At 46.9% G+C, this 22499-nt stretch overlaps 1 protein-coding gene across 1 annotated transcript in view; it reads right to left on the bottom strand.

The window, feature by feature from the left end:
* The window catches only part of TSPOAP1 (TSPO associated protein 1), a 1024985-nt gene that overhangs the window by 792852 nt on the left and 209634 nt on the right, over window positions 1-22499 (bottom strand). Inside the window, exon 7 of the mRNA XM_029613537.1 lies at window positions 15151-15396. Within this exon, the coding sequence (XP_029469397.1) occupies window positions 15151-15396 (246 nt within the window). The remainder of the gene's footprint in view (window positions 1-15150; window positions 15397-22499) is intronic.

Here is a 22499-nt window from a genome sequence, read left to right on the forward strand (position 1 = left end):
TCCATTGATTTCAAGAGTCATTGAGGTGTAGCCTGGTGGACATAGACGTCCAGCTCAACTCTGTAACCTGGTATGGTGGCGCAGGTACAGAGGAGCCCAGGCTGAGCGTATCTGTCGCTATCACATTACTTTGTGGACGTACAGAACCCCACACCGGTGTCTGTGGGGGAACGCCTCGGGTACAGGGGAGCCTTTATGACTCATGAACCCGGCTCGGGTACAGGGGAGCCATGTCTCTATGAACCCTGCCCTCTTTGCAGTGGCTCGATGTATCGTGACGCCAGTGCAGAATTCCTCGGAACTTGGTCCGGTCATCCTGGAGCACGGAGGACTGCCAGCGTTGTGTGGAACAGCGGCAGTGGCAGTAGCGATGTTGCTCAGCCCGGGCATTCTCCAGCACAGAGTAGGATAGCACAGATGTGCTGGATGGCGTCGGTGGCGGACAGTCACCGTGCAGGTGACAATGAGAGCCACGGTGCTTGGCCCGGTCTATCCCCAGCGCCGAGGCAGACGCTCTCGCTGTCCTGGATGGCGAATGATGACTATCAGCATGCCTGCACTACTCCTGGCACTATGTAGTATCGTAGGCTGATATGGGGCTTTAGTAAAAAACCCTAAGAATGGAGCACTGTGTTTAGGCGAGGGCATTGCGTGTAGGTGCTATGTCAGTATTGACGGTATCGATGGCGGCATGGAGCAGCCTCGAGGGTATCGTCAAAAAATATATATGAAAATACATCGATGGCCCGGGCAGAGCAACGATAACAATGACGGAGCACCGACGGCATCGGTATAGGCATCAACGACCCCAAGGTGGGCATCAAAGATGGCATGAGTCTGGGCATCGATGACACCGATGGCAACATCAGCGCCATGGATGAAAACATTGATGGCACCAAAAGAATCAATGCGGGGATCGATGGCATCGACGAACTGCCAGGGGAGGGGTGTCGATGGTGTCAAAAAAGGCAGGACGCCTGGAAAGGAGTACCGACGGTAGCGATGGGGCATCGACTGCATGAAGGTACCGAAGTATGAATTCGACAGGGGGCCCTGGCGGCAACAGTAACCGTGGAAGTCCCTATTCCACTAGCGCTAATAACCAGGCAGAGGGTCACAGGAGGACACTCGCAGGCTATGTGGGGCTAACTGCATAGGGAGAGGGAAGGCCGCAATTCGGTTGGAAGGCCGGGGAAACCGTAGTGAGGTGACAGGAACCGACCGAAAAACAGGGCATAGTACTCACCGAGCATCGGTTAAACGTACGCAAGGGGAGATCCGCACAGGGAAAAAACATTTGTGAAGTAAAGGTTTAAGTGTTTGTGAGGAAAAGTTGTGAGAATTTCTCAGAGCTCCTAACTGCTATGCTTACTGCAGAGCAGAAAAAAGAAAGTTGAGGGGAGACACCTGTGGTCACAGGGATAATTGCAGGCTGAGCATGCTCAGTGCACTCAGTGCGCCAGCGTCAGTCAAAGATTTATAGAAACTTTGACAGGGAAGTTTTCCATAGCAGGGCTCTGTCCACGGATGTCACCCATATGTGAGGACTACAATCCTGCTTTTCCTGTGGGAAAATATGAAATAAAGTAAAGTCTAGTGAGCAACTCAAAGAGCAACACACATCCTTTCACAATAGTGGAAGAATTAAAGACTAGGCTGACTTACACAGCAGTGGCTATGTGAAACTACCATGCACACTCAAAATATTCTTGGGTTTTCTAAACTCTAAAAGAGCTTTTCCGTCTCAGTGCCATCTAATAAAATCACCCACTTATGTGGCTGATCATCCTGCTTGTTCGCCAAGTAAATACATTCTCTGAAGAGAAAAAAACAGTCTCCAAACTGAAAAAAAAGAAATAAATAAAATAGAAAAAAAAGAAATGTAGTGCTCCTATGCCCAGTTATCTTGTAGGGCTGTTCCTGAATCAGGAAAAGACCTGGCGGGAGCCAACCTTAGGCAAGCACCATTGTTGGGTGGGATTTCCCTCCACCTCAAGAAAACTAAAAAAAAAAAATATATAGGACTGTAAATAGGACTGATAGTATTTACATGTACATACAAGTTTTATTAGATTACACAACTATACATTTCTACAAAACAGCAGCAGCACATTTAGCTGTTTAGCAGTATTAGTCACCACAAGGTACCACCACATAAAAATAAATGAACCTATCGCATTCCCCTTGGTCCATTATAGTTACCTTTTTTTCCTTTCCCACTGTACCCCAAGTCTCACCTATATATATCAAGTCAACTAGACCAACAAGTACTCCAGTAATAAGGGGCCATCTCTTATATCCAGACTGCTGTCTCCTCTATTCCACCTCCATTCTGCTACTGGGTCCAAATCCTCCTGGGGACCAAACTTTTGGGTCTACTCCTTGGACTGAAGCTCCAACACTACATGGCCAACATCCTGAGGTTTTATTCCTTCGTGATGGCTAGTTGGGGGATGGAGGGAGGAGGGTTCTGTTGCAAGGGTTTATAGCTCAGCTAGGCTCATGGCTTTCCCACTGCTCATAACTCGGTGATTACAACTTCACTGATTCTAGCTCTGCTAATTTTATAACCTGTTAATCAGCTTTTACCAACTTGAAGGGATCTTCTATTTTGCTTCACCTCTCTACTCTGAAAACAGGATGTCCAAGGTTTTTGACCACCCTGTGTCATTCAGGGTAAGGATCTGTCTGATTGGTAAAATTGTCTTGATACATTCCCAACATAAATGCTTTTTTGTCAGTTCTGCAATTTAGGACTTTGCCTTTGTTTGTAAAGTGATTAATCTAATTCAGTAGTAAGAGTCAGGGGGTTAATCCTATGCAAATACCTAACCCAAAACACTGATTTATAACTCTACAATAAATATTTTAAAAACTTACATCCCACACTATCAACAGCTCTAGACAAGTTAACATTTTACAATCAAATATTCACATATACACTAAAGACAGAATAAATCAATTACAAATCAATAAAAAACATTATAGCAGCATTACAAACTTAGAAGTTAAAACATTATAGCAGCAAGCATTACAAATATTTACTTTTATGATAAAGCAAAATTGCTTAACTTGTAATAGGTGTTATCCCAGGACATCAGGATGTAGTCCTCACATATGGGTGACATCATTGATGGAGCCCTATTGCGGAAAACTTTCTGTAAAAGTTTCTAGAAACTTTTGACTGGCCCTGTGAGGCCACTGAGCATGCCAGGATATTCTCTGCCACAGAGGTCTCTCTTCAGTCTCGTATGTAGCAATAAGCTTTAGCAAAAAATAATGAAATGTATCGGACCCAACTCCGCGGGGTGGCGGGTGGGTTTCGTGAGGACTACATCCTGCTGTCCTGGGATAACACCTATTACAAGGTAAGCAATTTTGCTTTATCCCAGGACAAGTAGGATGCTAGTCCTCACATATGGGTGATTAGCAAGCTAGAGGCTGAGTCATTTTGTAGTGAAACAGTGAAGTATTGTTGAAAATGAGGCAGCCGAAGATCACAGCAGATTGGATGTAGAAGCAGTTGGGATTAAACTGGAAACAAGTTCTTTAAGACAGATTGTCCATAGGCTGAATCTTGTCGTCCTTCTTTATCCAAACAGTAATGAGCTACAAAGGTGTGAAGAGAACTCCATGTTGCTGCTTTACATATGTCAAGAATTGGCACTGAACGATAGTGTTTTACTGAGGCTGACATTGCTCTTATTGAATGCGCCTTTACTCACCCTTGGAGAGGAAGGCCTGCTTTTTCATAGCAAACCTGTATACAATCTGCTAGCCAATTGGATAGAGTATGTTTACCCACTGCTTTTTCCAGTTTGTTTGGATCATAAGATACAAAGAGTTGAGTAGATTTCCTGTGGACTGCAGTGCGGTCTAAGTAAAATGCTAGCGCACACTTACAGTCCAAGGTATGTAAGACCCGTTCCCTTGGTGAGAATGAGGCCTTGGAAAGAATGTGGGCAAAACTATGGATTGGTTCAAGTGGAATTCCGTAACTACTTTGGGAAGGAATTTTGGATGTGTACGGAGAACCATTCTGTCATGTAGGAATTTTGTATAGGGTGAGTATGTGACAAGTGCTTGTAATTCACTTCTAGCCAATGTAATGGCTATAAGGAAGAGAGTCTTCCATGTGAGAAATTTATCATCACAGGAATTCATGGGTTCAAAAGGAGAATGCATGAATCTTGTTAAGACCAAATTCAGGTCCCATTGGTGGTTTGAGGTGAATTAAGCCTCTCATAAACCTACTGACAAGAGATTGTATGGATATTTGTGGATCTCCCATCTTGTTATGGTAAGCTGAGATTGCACTTAAATGTACTCTTACAGATGATGTCTGGAGACCAGAATCTGAAAGATGGTATAAGTAGTCTAGTAGAGAAGTTGTGGGGCAGGAGAAAGGGTCAATGTTCTTTGTTGTGCACTACAAGGTAAACCTTTTCCATTTCGAAGAATAATTCTTTCGTGTGGAAGGTTTACATGAAGCTATAAGCACTTAAGATACATTGGTTAAAAGACTGAGAGGTTGCAAGATCAAGATTCAACATCCATGCTGTCAGGGATAGGGATTGAAGGTTGGGATGGCGCAACCGACCCTGATCCTGAGTTGAGAGTGGGAGCTACACCCAGGCGAATTGGTTTTCTGATCGAGAGGTCTAGAAGTGTGGGAAACCATACTTTTCGAGACCAATACAGGGCTATGAGTATCATGGACCCCTTATCCTGTTGTAGCTTCACTAGAGTTTTGGTTATGAGCGGTATCGGAGGATACGCTTATAGAAGGCCTGAGTTCCAAGGGCGAGCAAAGGCGTCCTTGGCTAGTTGGTGATTCTGTCTGTGCAGAGCGCAGAATTTGTCCACTTTGTGATTCAGGCATGACGCAAAGAGGTCTATTGTCTGTTGTCCCCAACGTTGAAATATCTTGGTCGCTACTAAGGGATCCAGGGACCATTTATATGGTTGGAACTGACAACTGAGTCTATCTGCCACTACGTTTTGAATGCCTGCTAGATAAGTGGCCTGGAGAAACACTGAGTGTGTCAGGGCCAAGTCCCAAATCTGTGCAGCCTCTTGACAAAGGAGATATGAGTCCGTACCTCCCTGTTTATGTACCACATGGCTATTGTGTTGTCCGTTTGGATCTGAACAGTTTTGTGGGAAAGACAGTCCTTGAATGCATGCAGCGCATAACGTAGAGCTCGAAGTTCTAGGAAATTGATTTGAAATGTTGCTTCGAGTTTTGTCCAAGTACCTTTGGTCTGGAGATTGTTTATGTGAGCTCCCCAACCAAGGTGGATGCATCTGTAGTTAAAGTTATCTGTGGGACTGGTTTTTGGAAGGGTAGGCACTTGCGCAAGTTTTCCCTGTTCGCCCACCAAAGTAGAGATGAACGAAGCTGGTGGGTTATCTGAACTGGAGAGGAGAGTGGTTGAATGGCTTGGATCCATTGAATTACCCTCATGGCTAACCTTGCCATAGGAGTGACGAACTCTGGAGGCCACGTGGCCTAGTAAGGTTAGAAACTGATGAGCTGTTGCTTGTTTCTTTGAGTGAAGCGAGTTTGCCAATAAGGAAAGTGTGTCTGCCCGATCCCCAGGTAGAAAAGCTTTTGAAAGTATGGTGTTCAATTCTGCTCCTATGAATTGAAGCAGGTGAGACGGGATGAGATGGGACTTTTGATAATTGATGAGAAAGTCCATGGAATGAAGTAGAGTAATGGTTCGACTGAGAGAAGTCAAAGCTCCTTGTTGAGATTGACTTCTGATGAGCCAGTCGTCTAAATAGGGAAAGACATGGACACTTTCCTTTTTCAAGTGTGCTGCTATTACTGCCAGACATTTGGGGGCGGATTTTAAGAGCCCTGCTCGCCGGTGAGCCTATTTTACATAGGCCTACCGGCACGCACAGAGCCCCGGGACTCGCGTAAGTCCCGGGGTTTTCGGAGGGGGGCGTGTCGGGGGGGCGTGTCGGGGGTGGGGCCGAAGCGCACAGCGTTTTCGGGGCGTGTCGGGAGCGTTCCGGGGCAGGCACGGGGCGTGGCTACGGCCCGGGGCTGTCTGGGGGCGTGGCCGCGCCCTCCGGACCCGCCCCCAGGTCGCGTCCCTGCGCTCTAGCGGCCCGCTGGCGCACGGGGATTTACGCCTCCCTCTGGGAGGCGTAAATCCCCCGACAAAGGTAAGGATGGGGTTTAGACAGGGCCGGGCGGGGTGGGTTAGGTAGGGGAAGGGAGGGGAAGGTGAGGGGAGGGAATGGAGGTAGGCTGTGCGGCTCGGCGCGCGCCGGCTACACAGAATCCATAGCCTTGTGCGCGCCGATCCCGGATTTGCGCGGCTCCACGCGTATCTACTAAAATCCAGCGTACTTTTGCTTGCGCCTGATGCGCCAGCAAAAGTAGGCCAAATCGCGCGGTTTGAAAATCTACCCCTTGGTGAATACTCTGGGAGCAGAGGCAAGTCCGAGTGGTAGTACTCTGTACTGGTAATGTTGATGACCCACCATGAAGCACAGATACTTGCAATGAGGAGGGAATATTGTAATGTGAGTATAAGCGTCTTGAAGATCCAGAGAACAAAGCCAATCTCTTGTTTGAAGAAGTGGAAGCATGGTGCCTAAATAAGCCATCCTGAACTTTTCTTTCTTCAGAAATTTGTTGAGATTTCCGAGGTCTAAGATGGGATGTAGGCCTCCGGTTTTCTTTGGAATGAGGAAATAACGGGAATAGAATCTTCTGCCCTGCTGAGTCTGGGGCACTGGCTCTACAGCTCTGGCTCTCAGAAAGGTGGATATTTCTACTTGTAATTGGATTATGTGATTTTTGCTTAGAGGAAGAGGTCTCGGAGGAGAATCTCTTGGAGTTGAGAGAAAATTGAGTTGGTAACCTCGAGATATTATTGCAAGTACCCATTGGTCTGTTATTTGTAACCAATGGTGATAGAAGGAGGATACTCTGCCTCCTACCGGAAGATCTGGTTGAGGATTGAAGAGATGGCTTTGGTTTCTGGGAAAAATCTCAAAAGCCTGCAGCCGGTCCCGTCTGCGGCGGAGGTTGAGGCCTAGTCGCCCTAGGTTGTCTGGGCTGAGCTCTTTGCTGTGGCCTAATAGATCTGCCCCTTGATGCTGGAGGGTAATAACGCTTCTGTCGATAGAAGGGTTGTCTGGATTCCTTTCTTGGAGGCCGGCGAGATGACTGTGTAGCAGGATCCTGCGGAATTAACGAAAGTTAGCGCAGGGTTTCTATGTGTTCTTTTAGTTGTGCTACCGCATCTTGCACTTTGGAACCAAAAAGGTTATCACCAAGACATGGTAAGTCCACTAATTTTTCCTGGACCTCAGGCCTTAAGCCATGCCCAATGTCTTGCACTTAATACCAGAGGCCGCTACTCTGGAGGCTGTTTCAAATCCATCATAAGTGGCTCGGACTTCGTGCTTGCCAGCTTCAAGTCCTTTGTGAATGATTGCTTGGGCTGCTTCTTGATATTGCTGCGGTAATGATGTGGAAAATTCTTGCATCTGTTTCCACAGATTTGATATTGAATCATGTATAATTGAATAAGATGAAATTCTGGTATTTAACATGGCTCCTTGATAAAAATTTCCTTCCCAGGGAATCTAAGAATCTATGATCCTTTCCCGGGGGAGTGGAGGAATGTGGCCTTATCCTTTTTGACTTCTTTTGTGCGGATTCCTCAACCACTGATTGGTGTGGAAGCTGTGCTTTTTGGTAGCCAGGAACAGACTGTACCAAATAAGTAGTGTCCATTCTTTTATTGACAGCAGGTACTGAGCATGGGTGCTCCCAGAGCAGATGCTGTAAGTCCAGGAGGACTTCATAGACAGGTATGGCTAACACTTGTTTTGGAGGATCCACAAATTGGAGGACCTCCAATGTTTGCTGCCTAGAATCTTCCTCCGTTACCAAGGTGAAGGGTATGGTGTCCGCCATATCCTGAACAAAATTCGTAAAGGATAAATCCTCCAGTGGAGATTTCTTCCTTTGGTCTGGAGGGGAAGGATCTGACAAATTCTTCAGAGGAAGTGTCGGTATGTCCATCATCCCAAGTATCGTATGGATCTCTTCATGAGAAGTTGGTACAGCGCAACTTCAGGATGCCCTGGAGCCCCAGGTGACATCGGCATCGATGGCATCGAGTCTGGTATCGAAGATGGAATCGGTGTTGGTATCGATGGTCATCTCGGCATAGACTTAAGTTGTGGTGCCAGCATCGGTGCAGGCACCGGCATCGATGAAGGCACCGGCATCGGCGAAGGTGCTGGAATCGACATCTGTTCTTTTAAGGCCTGGAGCACCACTTGACAGATGAAATCCGACAATTCCTGCGTAACAGCTGGTGCAGGCAGAGCAGCTGTATGCAGTGGCGGTGGAGGTGTTGAAGTTCCTTCCACAGAGCCCTGTGGAGGTTCGACAATTGGTGCATCTCCATGGGGTGAAGGCCCCGGCGGAGGTACTGGTATTTCCTGAATTCTTGGCCGTTTCGCGGTCGATTCCTCCAGGGAGAGAAGCGCCTCAGGTGTCGATGTGCGTCGATGCCAATGACTGTGCTTCGAGCAGTGTTCGATCTCTGACTTCGTCGATGCTATCGATGACGTTGGCAATGGATGGCCCCCCGACCCTTCCGGACGATGTTTTTTCAAAATTATGCGTTTTGAGACTCCGGCCGGAGACGATTTAGTCTATGTAGAGGGAGATGGCAGAAGTTGTAGATGGAATAAATGCTCCATCTTCTCTTGGCAGGCCTTTCTTCCCTTCGCAGTCATTTCTGCACTTTTAGGGTAGGTTGTTACGTCTTGTTTTTCCCCCAAACAAAGCACACACTAAAGGTGTGGGTCTGTAATGGACATTGTCCAATTACAGATGGGACATTTTTTAAATCCCGTAGCCATTTTAATATCGACAGCAGTTGATGAAATGAAGAGAAAGTGTGAGAGGAAAACATTTTACTCAGAGTAAAAACGAGAATGATTACTCACCAGCCGGTGGAAACCTGAGAGTCCCGTGTGGGAGAATATAAATGAGAAAAAAGTGACTTTTAATCAGAGAAAACACTGTGAGAAAACTCACAAAGGCTCCTGCTCCGCGATGCCTACAGCAGCGCAGAAAAATGAAGACTGAAGAGAGACCCCTGTGGCAGAGAATATCATGGCATGCTGGGCATGCTCAGTGGCCTCACAGGGCCAGTCAAAAGTTTCTAGAAACTTTGACAGAAAGTTTTCCGCAATAGGGCTCCATCAATGATATCACCCATATGTGAGGACTAGCATCCTGCTTGTTCTGGGATAAAAGGCAATGTAAACTATAAAAATACAAAACCAATAAAAACATAAGACAATAATAAACATTATAGCAGCCAGTCACTGCAACTAAATAGGTATAAGGCAATGAGACTTATCACCTAGATCAATGCCAGAATCTGCATTACGTTAACAAAATCTTACTGATTATTACATAAAATACATTCTGGACTGATCATCTTCGCAGCAGGGGTCTGATCACCTTTCCAGCCTTGTGACTTTCCCAGCCTGAAAGCTCATATTATATTGCTGCCTCCTATTTCAGTTCATTTCATTGACAGCATGCTCTCCCCCACCACATGGCTCTCAACCCAGGAAGGAAGAGGGGGAGGGACCAAGTCAAAGGCAAGTTCTCTCTCCTACAACCAAGAAGGGGGTTGTAAGGTACTAATAGTAAAGACACTACCCCTTCCATTTCTTTTATAATTTTAACCCCTACTTATCCCTTGCCTACTCAGCCTCACAAAGGAAAGAACTAAAGGCAATATATTCACCCAAACAATAACATTTTTATGCTATTTAATGTGTTGTAAACTACCCTGGTCAGCTAGCTGTATGTGCGGTATAGAAAAATTGGGAAATAAATCTAAAAGCATGAGATCTGTGAGAGCTTTGGGTACCACTCAAAACCATTAGCTTGCTTCCTAGCCATAATGAGGAAAATCAACAAGGTGAAATCAAAGGGTGAAGAAATCTTCAGGAGTTAAATATGTGCAGGGAAGAAAAAGAAAAAAATTCTTTATAACCTAAGGGGAACGCATTGTTTCACAAAAAAAAAAAAAAAAAAAGTTACTACTTACCTGATAATTTCTTTTCCTTTAGAAAAGGTAGGTCAATCCCAACGAGTGGATTATGTATCTCTGCCAGCAAACAGATGGAGCAAAAGCTGTCACAGTCATATAGTCCCACCACCCAAACATCAGCCTGCCAGTATTCTCTAGAAAAGCCAAACAGTGGACAAAACTGATTATACTTAATATAAGCAACAGGCAACCATTCATGTTTCTCAGCCAACAAGAACACTGAGCTCAGTCAAAAGAAGGAACATATCTAGCAAACTAAGAGCTAGAGAAGCAGGAATCACAGCCTGCATAGCTCACCCGAAGAAAGGCTAACCACAAATTCAAACATCAGCAGCCAAGGACGGTTCTGGGATTGATCTACCCTTACTAAAGGAAAGGAAATAATAAGGTAAGTAATTTCTCCTTCCTTAGCATTTGAGCAGGTCAATCCTAACGAGAGGGATTTATTTATTTATTTTAACATGTTTTGTATACCGTATATTCGGTTTTGCCATCATAACAGTTTACATTAGGAGAGTGACAGAGACTTAACAAATACAATTTAAAGATAAAGTTGGATAGCATTGGGGAGATAATGGAAGGGTTAGATAAGGGAAAAAAAGTTCTTTGATGTCTGTTGTAGAGTGTGATTTTATTGGTCCATCCTAAGTTGATAGGATGGTGTCTCTGTTTTCTTTGGAGTTGTCTGGTTGGGAGTTTGTTGATGTTGGGATGTACCAAAGCTAATCTTGAAAAGGGTGGGAGGCTGCCAGTGGTCCAGTCAATATCGCCTGTGCAAATGAGATGTTTTCCCTAGCACTAGCATCCAAGCGGTAATGCTTGGAGAAGATGTGCAAAGATGACCAAGTCACCACTCAGCAAATTTCAGCTGGTGACAAGAGATGAAGCTCCACCCATGATCTGCCTGCGCATTCGTGGAATGCACTCTAACCTGTTTCGTAATGCAACATCAGCAGCCTCAGGAAAGTCTCGACTTGGAGAGGGACAGTTAGGTTTCTCTTTTGGATAGTGTCTGCATCTGCTATGGGAGACGGAGTAATACTGAAGAGCTAAGCATGCTGCACGGGTATATGTAAGGCTGACGTCAGCTTTGAAATCTGACTCCGTCTCCCATCTGCTATCAGGAGAGCACAATACCCATTGGTCCTGAGTCCATCTGGCTACACGCTAGGAAATGTGAAGTTAAGCTTCGGACAGATCCATGGAGGTCAGAAATTGCCCCGATTGCATGGCCATTATCACCGAGCACAAGGTTTCCATGTGAAAATGCTTTCACCGCAGATGACTGTTGACACCTTTGAGGTTCAAGATGGGACAAAAAGCCATCCTTCTTTAGCACGATGAAATAAATGGAATATCGCCCCGTATTTTCTTGAGACGTGGGCACTGGGACAACAATCCTCAGATTGAGGAGCCTTGCCAATGTACTCTTCACTGCCAGCTTCTTCTGCGGGAGTGGCAGGGAGACTCCATTAACAAGTCTCAAGGAACACTGCAAAACTCCATCGCATTTCCTTCTTGTATCACCTTCCAGGACCCACCAACACGATGTCATTTTCAACCCACTTCTGATAGAAGAGAGCGAGGCATCCCCCTATCTCCTGATCCTGGGGATGGGTCAGCAAACCTTCATTAGGAAGCTCGGAAGGTTCCATTACCCGAGCCTGAGCCCTTCTGGGTTGTCTGGGATGAAAGGACTGAGACCTACTGAAAGGTCGGGTCCTCTGAAAAGTCTCTCCTCCATAGGGACGAAAACGCCTGGATCCTCTAGCATGACCTCTCATATTAAAGGAGGGCTGCGCCTCCTCCTTATCCTCCTGCAAACTAGGAACTGTGAATTCACCTCACTTACTGGCCAGTTTCTCCAACTCGCTCCCAAATAAAAGCAAGCCAATAGAGGGCAATGTGGTGAGGTTAGCCTTAGAGGTCACAATGGCCAACCAATTTCTCAACCATAACTGACTTCTGGCCACTACTATAGAAGCCACCCCTCTGGCTAAAGTGCATACCAAATCACAGCCTGTAACTGCCAAGAAAGCAGTGGCTAGGTTCCATAACCACCCTGAAGCTTACCCCAGAGTCAACCTCCTGGGAGAGAAAGCAAACAAGAGCAAGCCACTAAGCAACAACAAGAAGTACCCTCAGTCAAACTTGCGAGACTGGAAATAACTCGTAGAAGATCTTTTTTCGGTAGCTGGGCCTATCTTGTGGAACTCTTTGCCTGATTCTTTACATCTCCTACCTTCATCTCAACAATTTAAGAAAGCATTAAAAACTCACCTATTCCAGAAAGCATTTAACTCTTTGATCAGCACCCAACCATAACCAAGTTTTTCTCTTCCCTATTAATCAACTGACACTCATCCATCTTTAACTACTCTCCTCTCATATTACATTTTTTTTAGAAGGCACTATTGTTTAGCATTCTTGTAACTTTGTTTTAATGTTTTATATTACCATATTTGTTTTTACTGTTAAATTTTTAAGTTTTTCATCTCTAGATTATGTATGTTTTATTTTTGTTAACCATTTTGATTAATCTCCCGATTGTAAAAGCGGTATACAAACATTTTTAAATAAAATAAAAATAAATAAAAAGCGATGTGCAAGGTCATTGCCACTATTTCAAATGCTTGCTTAAGGATAGACTCAATCTTTGTATCATTAGCATCCTTCAGGGCTACTCCTTCCACAGGAATAATGGTCATCTTACAGACCGCACACGCAAGTGCATCTCCCTTCGGAAAACAAACATTCTCTTACCACTGGATCCAGAGGGTACAGGCCTTCCAAAACCCAACCCCCTTTGAAGTTAGCCTTTGCAGCGCCCCACTCAAGATCAATCAATTCTTGAATGGCCTCCATCATGGGAAAAAACAAGAGGCTTTACACGCAAGGAAACCAAAATGGGATTTCTTTTCGGCTCAGACCCGGAATATGCCCCAGGAACCCTGAGCATTTCCAAGATCTGGGAGATCCGAGCTGGCAGTTCATCTTTATGAAAGAACCATAGCACAGTTGTATATGGTTCTAATCTTGGAGGAATTACATCCTCAAGAGAGTCAGGATTAGCGTCATCATCTGTGCCATCTGGATCTCTATCAGGAGGTCCAGGCAAGGTTCCTACCTGCGCCTTTGCTCTGAGAGCATTTGACAGGGTTAAAGACTGCGACTGAAGAAAAGATTGCAACCCCTGGAAAAATTCTACCCATGAAAAAGTATAAGTATCCAAAAACCAGGAGGCACCTGAGGCATATTCAACTGAGCTACCATCCCCTGCTGAGGAACCTGTTAGGGGAGTTGCAAATTCAGACGCCCCACCTGAGTTGTCTTTACCCAGACCTACATCCAGCTGAGTAGAACCAGGTTTAGTGAAATCAGAGGAAGATAATTCTCCCTGAGCCTACAAATAGTGCTGGTACAAGTTAGCGGGCACTCCTGGCTGAGACGCCCTAATATGACAGGCAGTGCAAAGAGAAAGGTGCTTAGGCTTCTTAGGTATAAGCGCTATTATGGCCAACAGTGTGCTGAGCGGCAGACAGAGGCGTGCATCTAACTGGGGGTTTTTTTGTTGTTTTTCTTAATTAGGTGTCCCAGACTTAGACGTCCCAAAGGTAAGTATCCCAAAAAATATTTAAGCGCACAGTACAACTTGTGCGCACAGGTGTGTGGTGACTATGGTACCGCTCAACTGGGACGCACAGACAATAAGGCCCAACTATGCATCCAAAAATCGGGCACACAGCTTGGACACACAGCTGGACGAACATGCCAAACCAACAATCCTGTAGAGGGCAGCCTGAGAAAGCACATGAAATGCTGTGGCATACCAAGCAGCATGCGAGAAAGGCTAGGACAAGGAGGCTGCCAAAATGACCTCAATCTCGCACGGAGCGGTCAATACCGCATGCCAAGCACGGAGACCGGGGTAAGGAGTAAGCCCTATGCAACAAAAGCCTCCTTTTAAGTCTCTGCATTTTTTTTTTAAACTTACCGGAGCTCAGCCTTAACATGCCAAGTACAGAAACGTTTTCCAGCTGGGGGGGAGGGGCAGGGTAGTCAAGTGCCGTCACCGCCACGCTGGCTTCCTGCGCCAGCTGCCTTTCTGCACCAGCTGCCTAAGCAGCTAAGTCCACGCCAACTGAAACCAGTTACCAGACCAAAGCACTCAGAGACCCCAAGGAAATCACCTTTGGAATTCTCAACTGTGGGAGGGACCATTTGGAAACTCTGCAGGAGAGCAGGGCAAATTTATTTCCTTAATTCTCCTTTCTCAAAATGAAGCAATCCCCAGTAGGGATATACATGTTCACAATCTGCTGGAGACAGAATACTGGCAGGCTGTCACTGCAGGGATATAAATATTGTGACATCAATTTGCTCTGTCTCCATTTGCTGGTAGAGGTGCATAATTCACTTGTTCTGGATTCATCTAACTGGATGCTAAGGAACTCCTCCATTCCATGGCTCTCCAAAAAAAAAAAATATATATATATATATATTTTTATTTTTTTTTGCTAAAAATGGCCATAGCTGTCACAAAGGAATAGTAGAGGTTATCTGCCCTCACCCTAAATGCCAATTAGCTCTGAAATCTACCTGCACTTAATATTAGTTTTTTTCATTCCATTCAGGCAATGACTGATCACTTCACTGACAAAATTCTTTTAAAGATATCAGTTGGGGGGGGGGGGGGGGGGATGGAGACCACTTTGAATACAAAATGATTTTCATTTTGAAGGCGGGGGAAATCAGCTTTGATTAGCCATTATTTTTTTGCCAATAGTTCATAAACTGGTGAGCAGCAAAATTACCTAGATAACTATCTGGATAACTTCAGCACAGTATATTCAGAGCACACAGTTACCAGGTGAATATCAGGGGCAAGTTAGCCAGGTAAATTAAATCAGCTATCTTTCCCGCTCATAGGTTTTTGAATACTGATCTAGATATTTCTTTCCCAAAGTAGACCTAAACAATATATAAAGAGCTGCACAATCTTCACTGAAAATTTAAGCTATCAAAATCTTACTTTCACAGTGGTTCCAATTGATGGCTTTGGTGATGTCATGGCTTCATCCTCTCTATGTATGCTTGATTGTGAGATAGATGCGCACACTACAGTAGTTGGCAGAGATTCTCTTGAACCAGTTTTTGATATGTGGAAGGTCTCTTTCAGATATTTTACTGCAATTTGTCTCTGTAACCGTAGCACTTCTTTTTGAGACTCTCGCAGAAGATGATCAAAGTCACTGAGATGCAGCCTGTTTGAGGTCTGCTGGAGTACAAATAGAAACAATACTAGATATATTTACAGTGTAAATTTTGAAATTCATTTACCAAGATAAACAGGCTGCCTGAAAATTGTCCTCTCCTTAGGTAAAAAAACAGTTACTTACCTCTAACAGGTGTTCTCCAAGGACTCCTGGATGTTAGCCCTCACATGGGTGACATCAGATGGAGGCCGGAACAGAAAACTTTGACTGGCACACAGCTTGCCCAGAATGCCACTAACCACACGGGGTCTCTCTTCAGTCTTATAACAGAGTTTGCAAAAAATAAAATAAACTGAAAGAAACCTAACTCTGCGGGGTAGTGAGTGGATTTCGTGAAGACTAACATCCTGCTGTCCTTGGAGAACACCTGTTACAGATAAGTGACTCTGCTTTCTCCAAGGACAAGCAGGATGGTAGTTCTCACACATGGGTGGATTATGTAGCTCCAGGCCATTCCCAACAGGTGCAGCATAGAAAAGGTGCCAACATGCACAGCAACTAGAGCTGTGCAGGCCTACATCCAGGGATAGGGCCCATGGAGGGAGAGTTTGATTTCATGGCTGAAAGACTACAGTGGATTCACTGTCCCGTCGGCCTTCCTTATCCAGGCAATAATGCGAGGCAAAAGTGTGGTGGGAATTTCGGATCACCACTCTGCAAATCTCGTGAATAGGGACAGCACGCAAGTGAGCCACCAGAACTGACATAGATGGAACGGAATGAGCCTTGATGTGCCCTTCAAGCTGTAAGCCCGCTTGAGCGTAGCAGAAGGAAATACAGTCTGCAAGCCAAATGGGTTAAGGTTGCTTAGATACTGCAATCCCCAATCTGATTTTGTCAAAGATGACAAAAAGCTGAATGAACAGGCAGTGAGGTGCCTTCCGTTCCAAGTAAATGGCCAGAGCCCTTTTACAATCTAGAGTGTGCAGTGCCCATTTCCTCTGGTGAGAGTGCAGTCCTGAAAAAAAGGGAGGGCAACATAATGGGTGCGACCAGGATCATGGTACCCCGGTCCTGTTGGAACTTTTGGAGTGTTTTTGAGATGAGCGGAAAGGGAAGGTAAGCGTATAGCAGCTTGGTGCCCCAGTGAAGTAAAAAGGCATCCGACACAGATCCTCTGCTCGTCCTGCCCAGGGAGCAGAAGCAATTCACTTTCTTGTTCTCTGGGGAAGCAAAGAGGTCCATGACTGGGGTTCCCCACAAAAGAAATATGCAGTTTGCTACCTCTAGATTGAGACTCCACTCGCAAGGTCGGAAGGCCTGGCTCAAGGAGTCCGTGAGGACATTGTCTGCCCCAGGGAGATACACGGCCCGGAGGAGAATGCTGCTCTCAATGGCACACGACCAGATCTGGACTGCCTCCTGACAGGGCGTATGACCCTGTTCCTGCTTGTTCAGATACCACATAGCCACCTGATTGTCGGTCTGAATAAGGACCACTTTGTTGAGCAGTTGCTCTCTGAACTCCTGCAGGGCGTACCAGATCACCCATAATTCCAGGATGTTTTTCTGGGTCTGTCTCTCCTGCATGGACCAAAGACCCTGAGTGTGAAGGCCTGCCACATGGGCTCCCCAACTTGCATGAGATACCTCTGCATGCTGTGTTTGTGGCATTGTGGACCCTTGGTCGCTGAGGAGATTATTCCGCCCTCGGGGAGGGGCTCCGTGGGAAACCATAGCGATAGGCTAAACGCAGATAGACACAGTATGGATGGAGGGCTTTTATTGTACTGCTGTAGATAGATGATGAAGGCAGGAAGGTAAGGCACTGAGATCCACGAGGTGCCAATACGTTCAACAGGCTCAGATGTATAATCTCACCCAGATGTTCACGATAGGTGGGAGCCTGCAGTGCGGGTAACGCCGTGGCTGGTGGGTGGAGCTGGAGCACCGGACCGTAGAGGTACTCACAGGAATGTAGGCATCTTCCTGATGATGAAATGGTGGGACCAAAGGTCAGTGGTGCAGGATACATAGGCTGGTAGGCCCTTGAGGAGAGAGTACCTGATAGTCTGATATCCTGAAATGGAGAAGAGAGAGAAAGACCCCCAAGGAAAGGTTGATTTAGTTAGTAGAGGCCCCGAAGGGTAGTTGGAAGCGAGAGACCCCCGAGGAGCGGGTGTCTAGAGCTTCTAGAGGAGCGAGGCCATTGGAGTGAGAGCAGCGTCTAAGCGTGCAGCTTAGAGCGGTCAGAGTAGCTAACTCAAAGGTGGTAGTGAAGCAAAGGCTTGATATACCCAGAGGTATTGATGTCATGCAGTGGGGCCGCCCCCGAGGTTCCTGCCATGATGTGTATTTGAGCGTAAGAGATGTGCAAGCTCATGCCCTAGGAGGCCACGGGAGTGAGCATGGCAGACTGGAACGCCCATGCTAGGTTGAAGACGCTGAGACCCTCTGCACAGGAGGCAGCCATCTTGCCCAAGGAAAGAGAAAAAGGAAGAAAAAAGGTAAGGCAGAGCGGTCGCAGCCATCTGCAACCGACGGAAGCAACACCGCGATGAGGACAAACTGGGGCTGTGGGCTCCAGAAGAGCATCCCCTTTTCCAGATTTGATAGGTTTGCCCATCACACAAGGGATTGCCGAAGGGGAGTGGTGATCAGGACATGAGCCCGTAGATCCTGGGTGACTTGACACCACTGGAGCATAATGTCCACTGAGCCCTGTGCATGTGAAGCCGAGTAAACGGCGTAGCATGCACCGTTGCTGCCATATGACCCAACAGTCGGAGAAACTGGTGCACTGAGACACGGGAGCAACTGGAGCCTACCCGAGTAAGCACAGCAACAGTCTCTGACCTGTCTCGAGGTAGAAAAACCTTCTTCTGGACGGTATCCAGCCAGGTCTCAATAAAATCCAGTTGTAACACTGGCTGGAAATGGGATTTCAGATAGTTTATCAGAAAATCCAGATTTTCCAAGACTCAGATGGTGACTTGCTGGGCACTCTGTGCTCCTGGCCTGGAAATGCTCTTAATAAGCCAGTCATCTAGATAAGGGAAGACATGAACCCCTCGCCTCCAAAGATAGGCCCAGACTACTGTCAGGCATTTGGTGAAAACACAGGGCACAGATGCAAGGCCAAAGGGCAGCATCCAGTACTGGTAGTGTCTCTTCTACCAGGAATCGTAAGTACTTTTATTCCGCCGGAGAAATGGGCATATGTGTCTGAGATTGAGGGAGCACAGCCAGTCTCATGCCTTGAAAAGGAGAATCAAGGTGCCCAACAAGACCATTTTGAACTTTTCTCTGACCAGAAACCAGTTCAGCGCCTTCAGATCCAGAATGGGCCAAAGGTCACCAGTTTTCTTGGGAATCAGGAAATACCTGGAGTAGAACCAGTCATCCCGCAGGCTTGGAACTGGCTCGACTGTCCGAGCCATTAAGAGAGCAGAGAGTTCTACTCAAAGTATCTGTAGGTTCCCTACTTCTTTCCACCAAGGACACGGAGGAGAACGGGATGGAATTAGTTGGAAATGCAACCTGTACCCCTGGTGCACGATAGATAGGACCAGAGGTCCAATGTAATCAAAGATCGGTCTGTGAATAATTGCAGACAGTCCCTCACACTGAGGCGTCGACACCACAGGGCAGGGGAGGCTGGCTCACGCTCCCTGGCCACCAGTCAAAATCCGGCTACATGATTCTGCGGTGGGCCTGGAGTCAGAAGGGTCGTACGAGGTTGCCACATCCTTGATCTTGCTGGAGGCCATTGAGGCCTCGATCTAGAGACTGGTGGGTAGTACTTGCGCGGCTGGTAAAAGGGCCGCCACGGATACTGCCTAGTGGGCTTCTTGCTGGAAGGTTGGGTGTCTGAAGTACTGGCTGACAACTGTTGAAGGGTTTCATAATAGTCTTTCAGTTGTGCCACCGCCTCTTTAATCCTGTCCCCAAACAGGTTTTCAGCCATACAAGGCAAATCTGCCAAGCAGTCCTGGACCTCAAGGCGCAGATCAGAGATGCATAGCCAAGCCATACTGTGAGCCCCAATGCCTGCTGCGGCAATTCTCACAGCTATTTCGAACACGTTGTACGCAGAGCGGGCCTCGTGTTTATCACATTCTAGGCCTTCCTACACTACCCTCTGAAATTCCCCCTGAACCTGTTGTGGGAGGTGTTCCCAGAGCTCTATGCTCACAGCTTGGGGGGGGGGGGGGGGGTCTGAGGCATGGGTGCGAAGCCTCTTTGCCTTCAAGGCCAATTTCACCACCACCGATTGGTGAGGAAGCTGTTGGCGTTCGAACCCGGTGGTAGGCTGGACCAGATAAACTGCGTCCATTTTGCGATTCACAGGAGGAATGGAGATGGGGTGTTCCCAGAGCTGGGCTACCAGCTCTTTAAAGATGTCATGAACTGAGACAACCACCATCTCCTTCAGAGCATCCAGGAATTGCAGGATCTCCAGCATCTTGTACCAAGAGTCCTGCTCCTTTAATAGCTAGAAAGGCATAGATTCCGCCATGGCTTTAACGAACCCAGCGAAGGAGAGATCCTCCAGGGGAGATTTCCAACACTCATCCAGAGAGGCCTCTTAGGGCAAATCCTCAGATTCTTCACTGGAGGAAAAGGATACCTCCCCTTCCCAGGGGTCATAAGGGGCCTCCACTTCACTTTGCACGTCTGGAGGTACAGATGGCCGAGCACCCAACTGTGCCTTAAGCGTCGAGCCAGGGGGCCGCGCAGGCCCCATCAGAATCAAAGAGGGAACAGAGGGCACCGGAAGAGCTCGGGGGCCACATGAGTGCTGATGGATCCATCTACTTTGGAAGTGCTGGGGGTACTGATGGTACAAAAGGTATCGGTCCTGAGGACCCCAGGAGAGCCAGAGGGTAACATAGTAACGACGGCAGAAAAAGACCAAGGTGGTCCATCTAGTATGCCCAGCAAGCTTCCCAAGGTAGTAACTGCCGCTCCGTACAGGTTACCCCCACGTTTCTGTTAAGGGTAGTAACCTCCCCTCCATGCAGGTTACCCTGAAGCTTTATTTATTCCCATCCTCTAGCCTTTAGGGATCCACAGTGTTTAACCCATGTCCCTTTGAAATCCTTCACAGTTTTAGTCTTCACCACTTCCTCCGGAAGGGCATTCCAGGCATCCACCACCCTCTCAGTGAAGAAATATTTCCTGACATTGGTTCTAAGTATTCCTCCCTGGAGTTTCAAATCATGATCCCTAATTCTACTAAATTGTTTCCAATGGAAAAGATTTGTTGACGCCCGTGGCTCATTAAAACCTTTCAAGTATCTGAAGATCTGTATCATCATCACCACTGCTCCTCCTCTCCTCCAGAGTATACAGTGGTGGGGTGACGTGCACAAGCGAGGAGTTGCCGATCAATGGCCCTTCCTCGCCTGATGAATCGCTCACCAGAATGGGAACTGGTGGTGGCAGCAGCAATGCTCCCTTCGGCCACGAAGGGGCTTGAAAATATTGGAGCCAGTTGCATCAACAATACACCGAGCAGCATATCCAGCTGCTCCAGGAGAGGCGCAAGCACCACTGGAGTCTGCTCCTGCAGCAGTGGCAGTCCCAGTGGAACCGAAGGCTTGATGCCCTGTAGGGCCCGGCCAACTGCAAGAGCCTCTCCAACTCCTCCTCAAAAGCTGCTTGAGGATAAAACAGCTTGAGGAGGAAATGGCAGCAGAACCTGAGCGTTCCCAGAGTCATGGGGGACACTGAACCCTCCCACCAGCACTGGTGGAGGCCACAGAGTCCTCAGAACAACTGGACGGAGTCGCTTCCTCCGCCCAAGAGTGTTTCGGGGGAAGCACAGATGTGGTCGATGCCTGCCTGTGGTCCAACGTGTAGGAAGATGAGCAGTGGCGATGTTTCAACTTCTCTGATGCTCACTTCGGTCTTTACCTGGAACCGATGTGACGGAAAACAGCTCGATCTAGAACGGAAGACATAGAACGTGCTCGGTCCCCCGCCATCTCGGGACTGAGAAACGGCAGCAGAAGTGACCCCCGAGGGGGTTCAGGCTAGAACGTCCTTCTCCAGCAGGGTAGAAGTCCCAGTCACTGTTGATGGATCCGATTTTTTTTTTTTTTTTTTTTTTAAGAGCCAAACAGCTTCACCATCTTATCCAGACTACACTTGGGGGTCATCTGGGCACAAAGATTGCATCCACGAACATCGTGTGATGCCCCCAGGCAGAAGACAGACCTCGTGGTAGTCTGTAATGAACATATATGGTCCATTACAGACCATTACAGTCCATAATGGTCAGGGGGCCCCGGAGAAAGTCGTATGATGCCATGGCAAAAAGAACAGTGTGCGGGCGATGGCTGGCAACCACCAGTGGGCAACACCATCAGTGATCGACCGCAGGAACAGAAGAAACTTACCAAGGCCGTAGGGAAAAAAACCCCAAGAAACGAAGAGGGACCTGACATACCACTGGCGACAAAAAAAAAACAAACACAAGTGCGAGCTCCACAATCGCGAGGCGAGAGCTTCACGGAAAGGAAGAGACTGAAGAGGGTCCCCGCGTGGACACGTGGTTAGTGGCATGCTCAATGTGCCAAAGTTTCTAGAAACTTTGACAAATGTTTTCCGTGCTCCATCTGATGATGTCGCCCATGTGTGGGGACTACCATCCTGCTTGCCCTTGGAGAAACACAATCAGTGTGTGTACTTTTATCCATGGGAAAAGTAGGCAGGCTCAGAAGCAGTTTTATGTTCGTGGAGGATTCACCACTTGGTTTCAGGGAAAAAGTATCCACAGAAAGTGCAAATCTCCATGGGTACTTTTCCCTATGTCGTTTCCAAAGGGAAAGCATATAAATTTCCCCTTTGAGAACTGGTGCACTCTGAGTCAATTTGCAACTAACCACATAGTTATGAAAATTGCCTAAGTGGTTTTTAGATATGCAAAATATTTACTTGCAAAAATTATCTTCCTTTCCAGAAAAACTTGACATATTGCTACAAAATTCTACTTATGGATGTTTAGCTTCTATCTCACCTATAACAGGTGTTCTCTGAAGACAGCAATTCAGTCACACATTCGGGCAATGTCATTGAACAGCACAGACATTTTCTACAATTTTCCAGCCAACACTTGGCTCCTCTAGGCAACGATGGGAGTTCCTATATTCCTTGAAAT

The sequence above is a fragment of the Rhinatrema bivittatum genome, chromosome 8 (genome assembly GCF_901001135.1).
Source record: "Rhinatrema bivittatum chromosome 8, aRhiBiv1.1, whole genome shotgun sequence".
NCBI lineage: Eukaryota > Metazoa > Chordata > Amphibia > Gymnophiona > Rhinatrematidae > Rhinatrema > Rhinatrema bivittatum.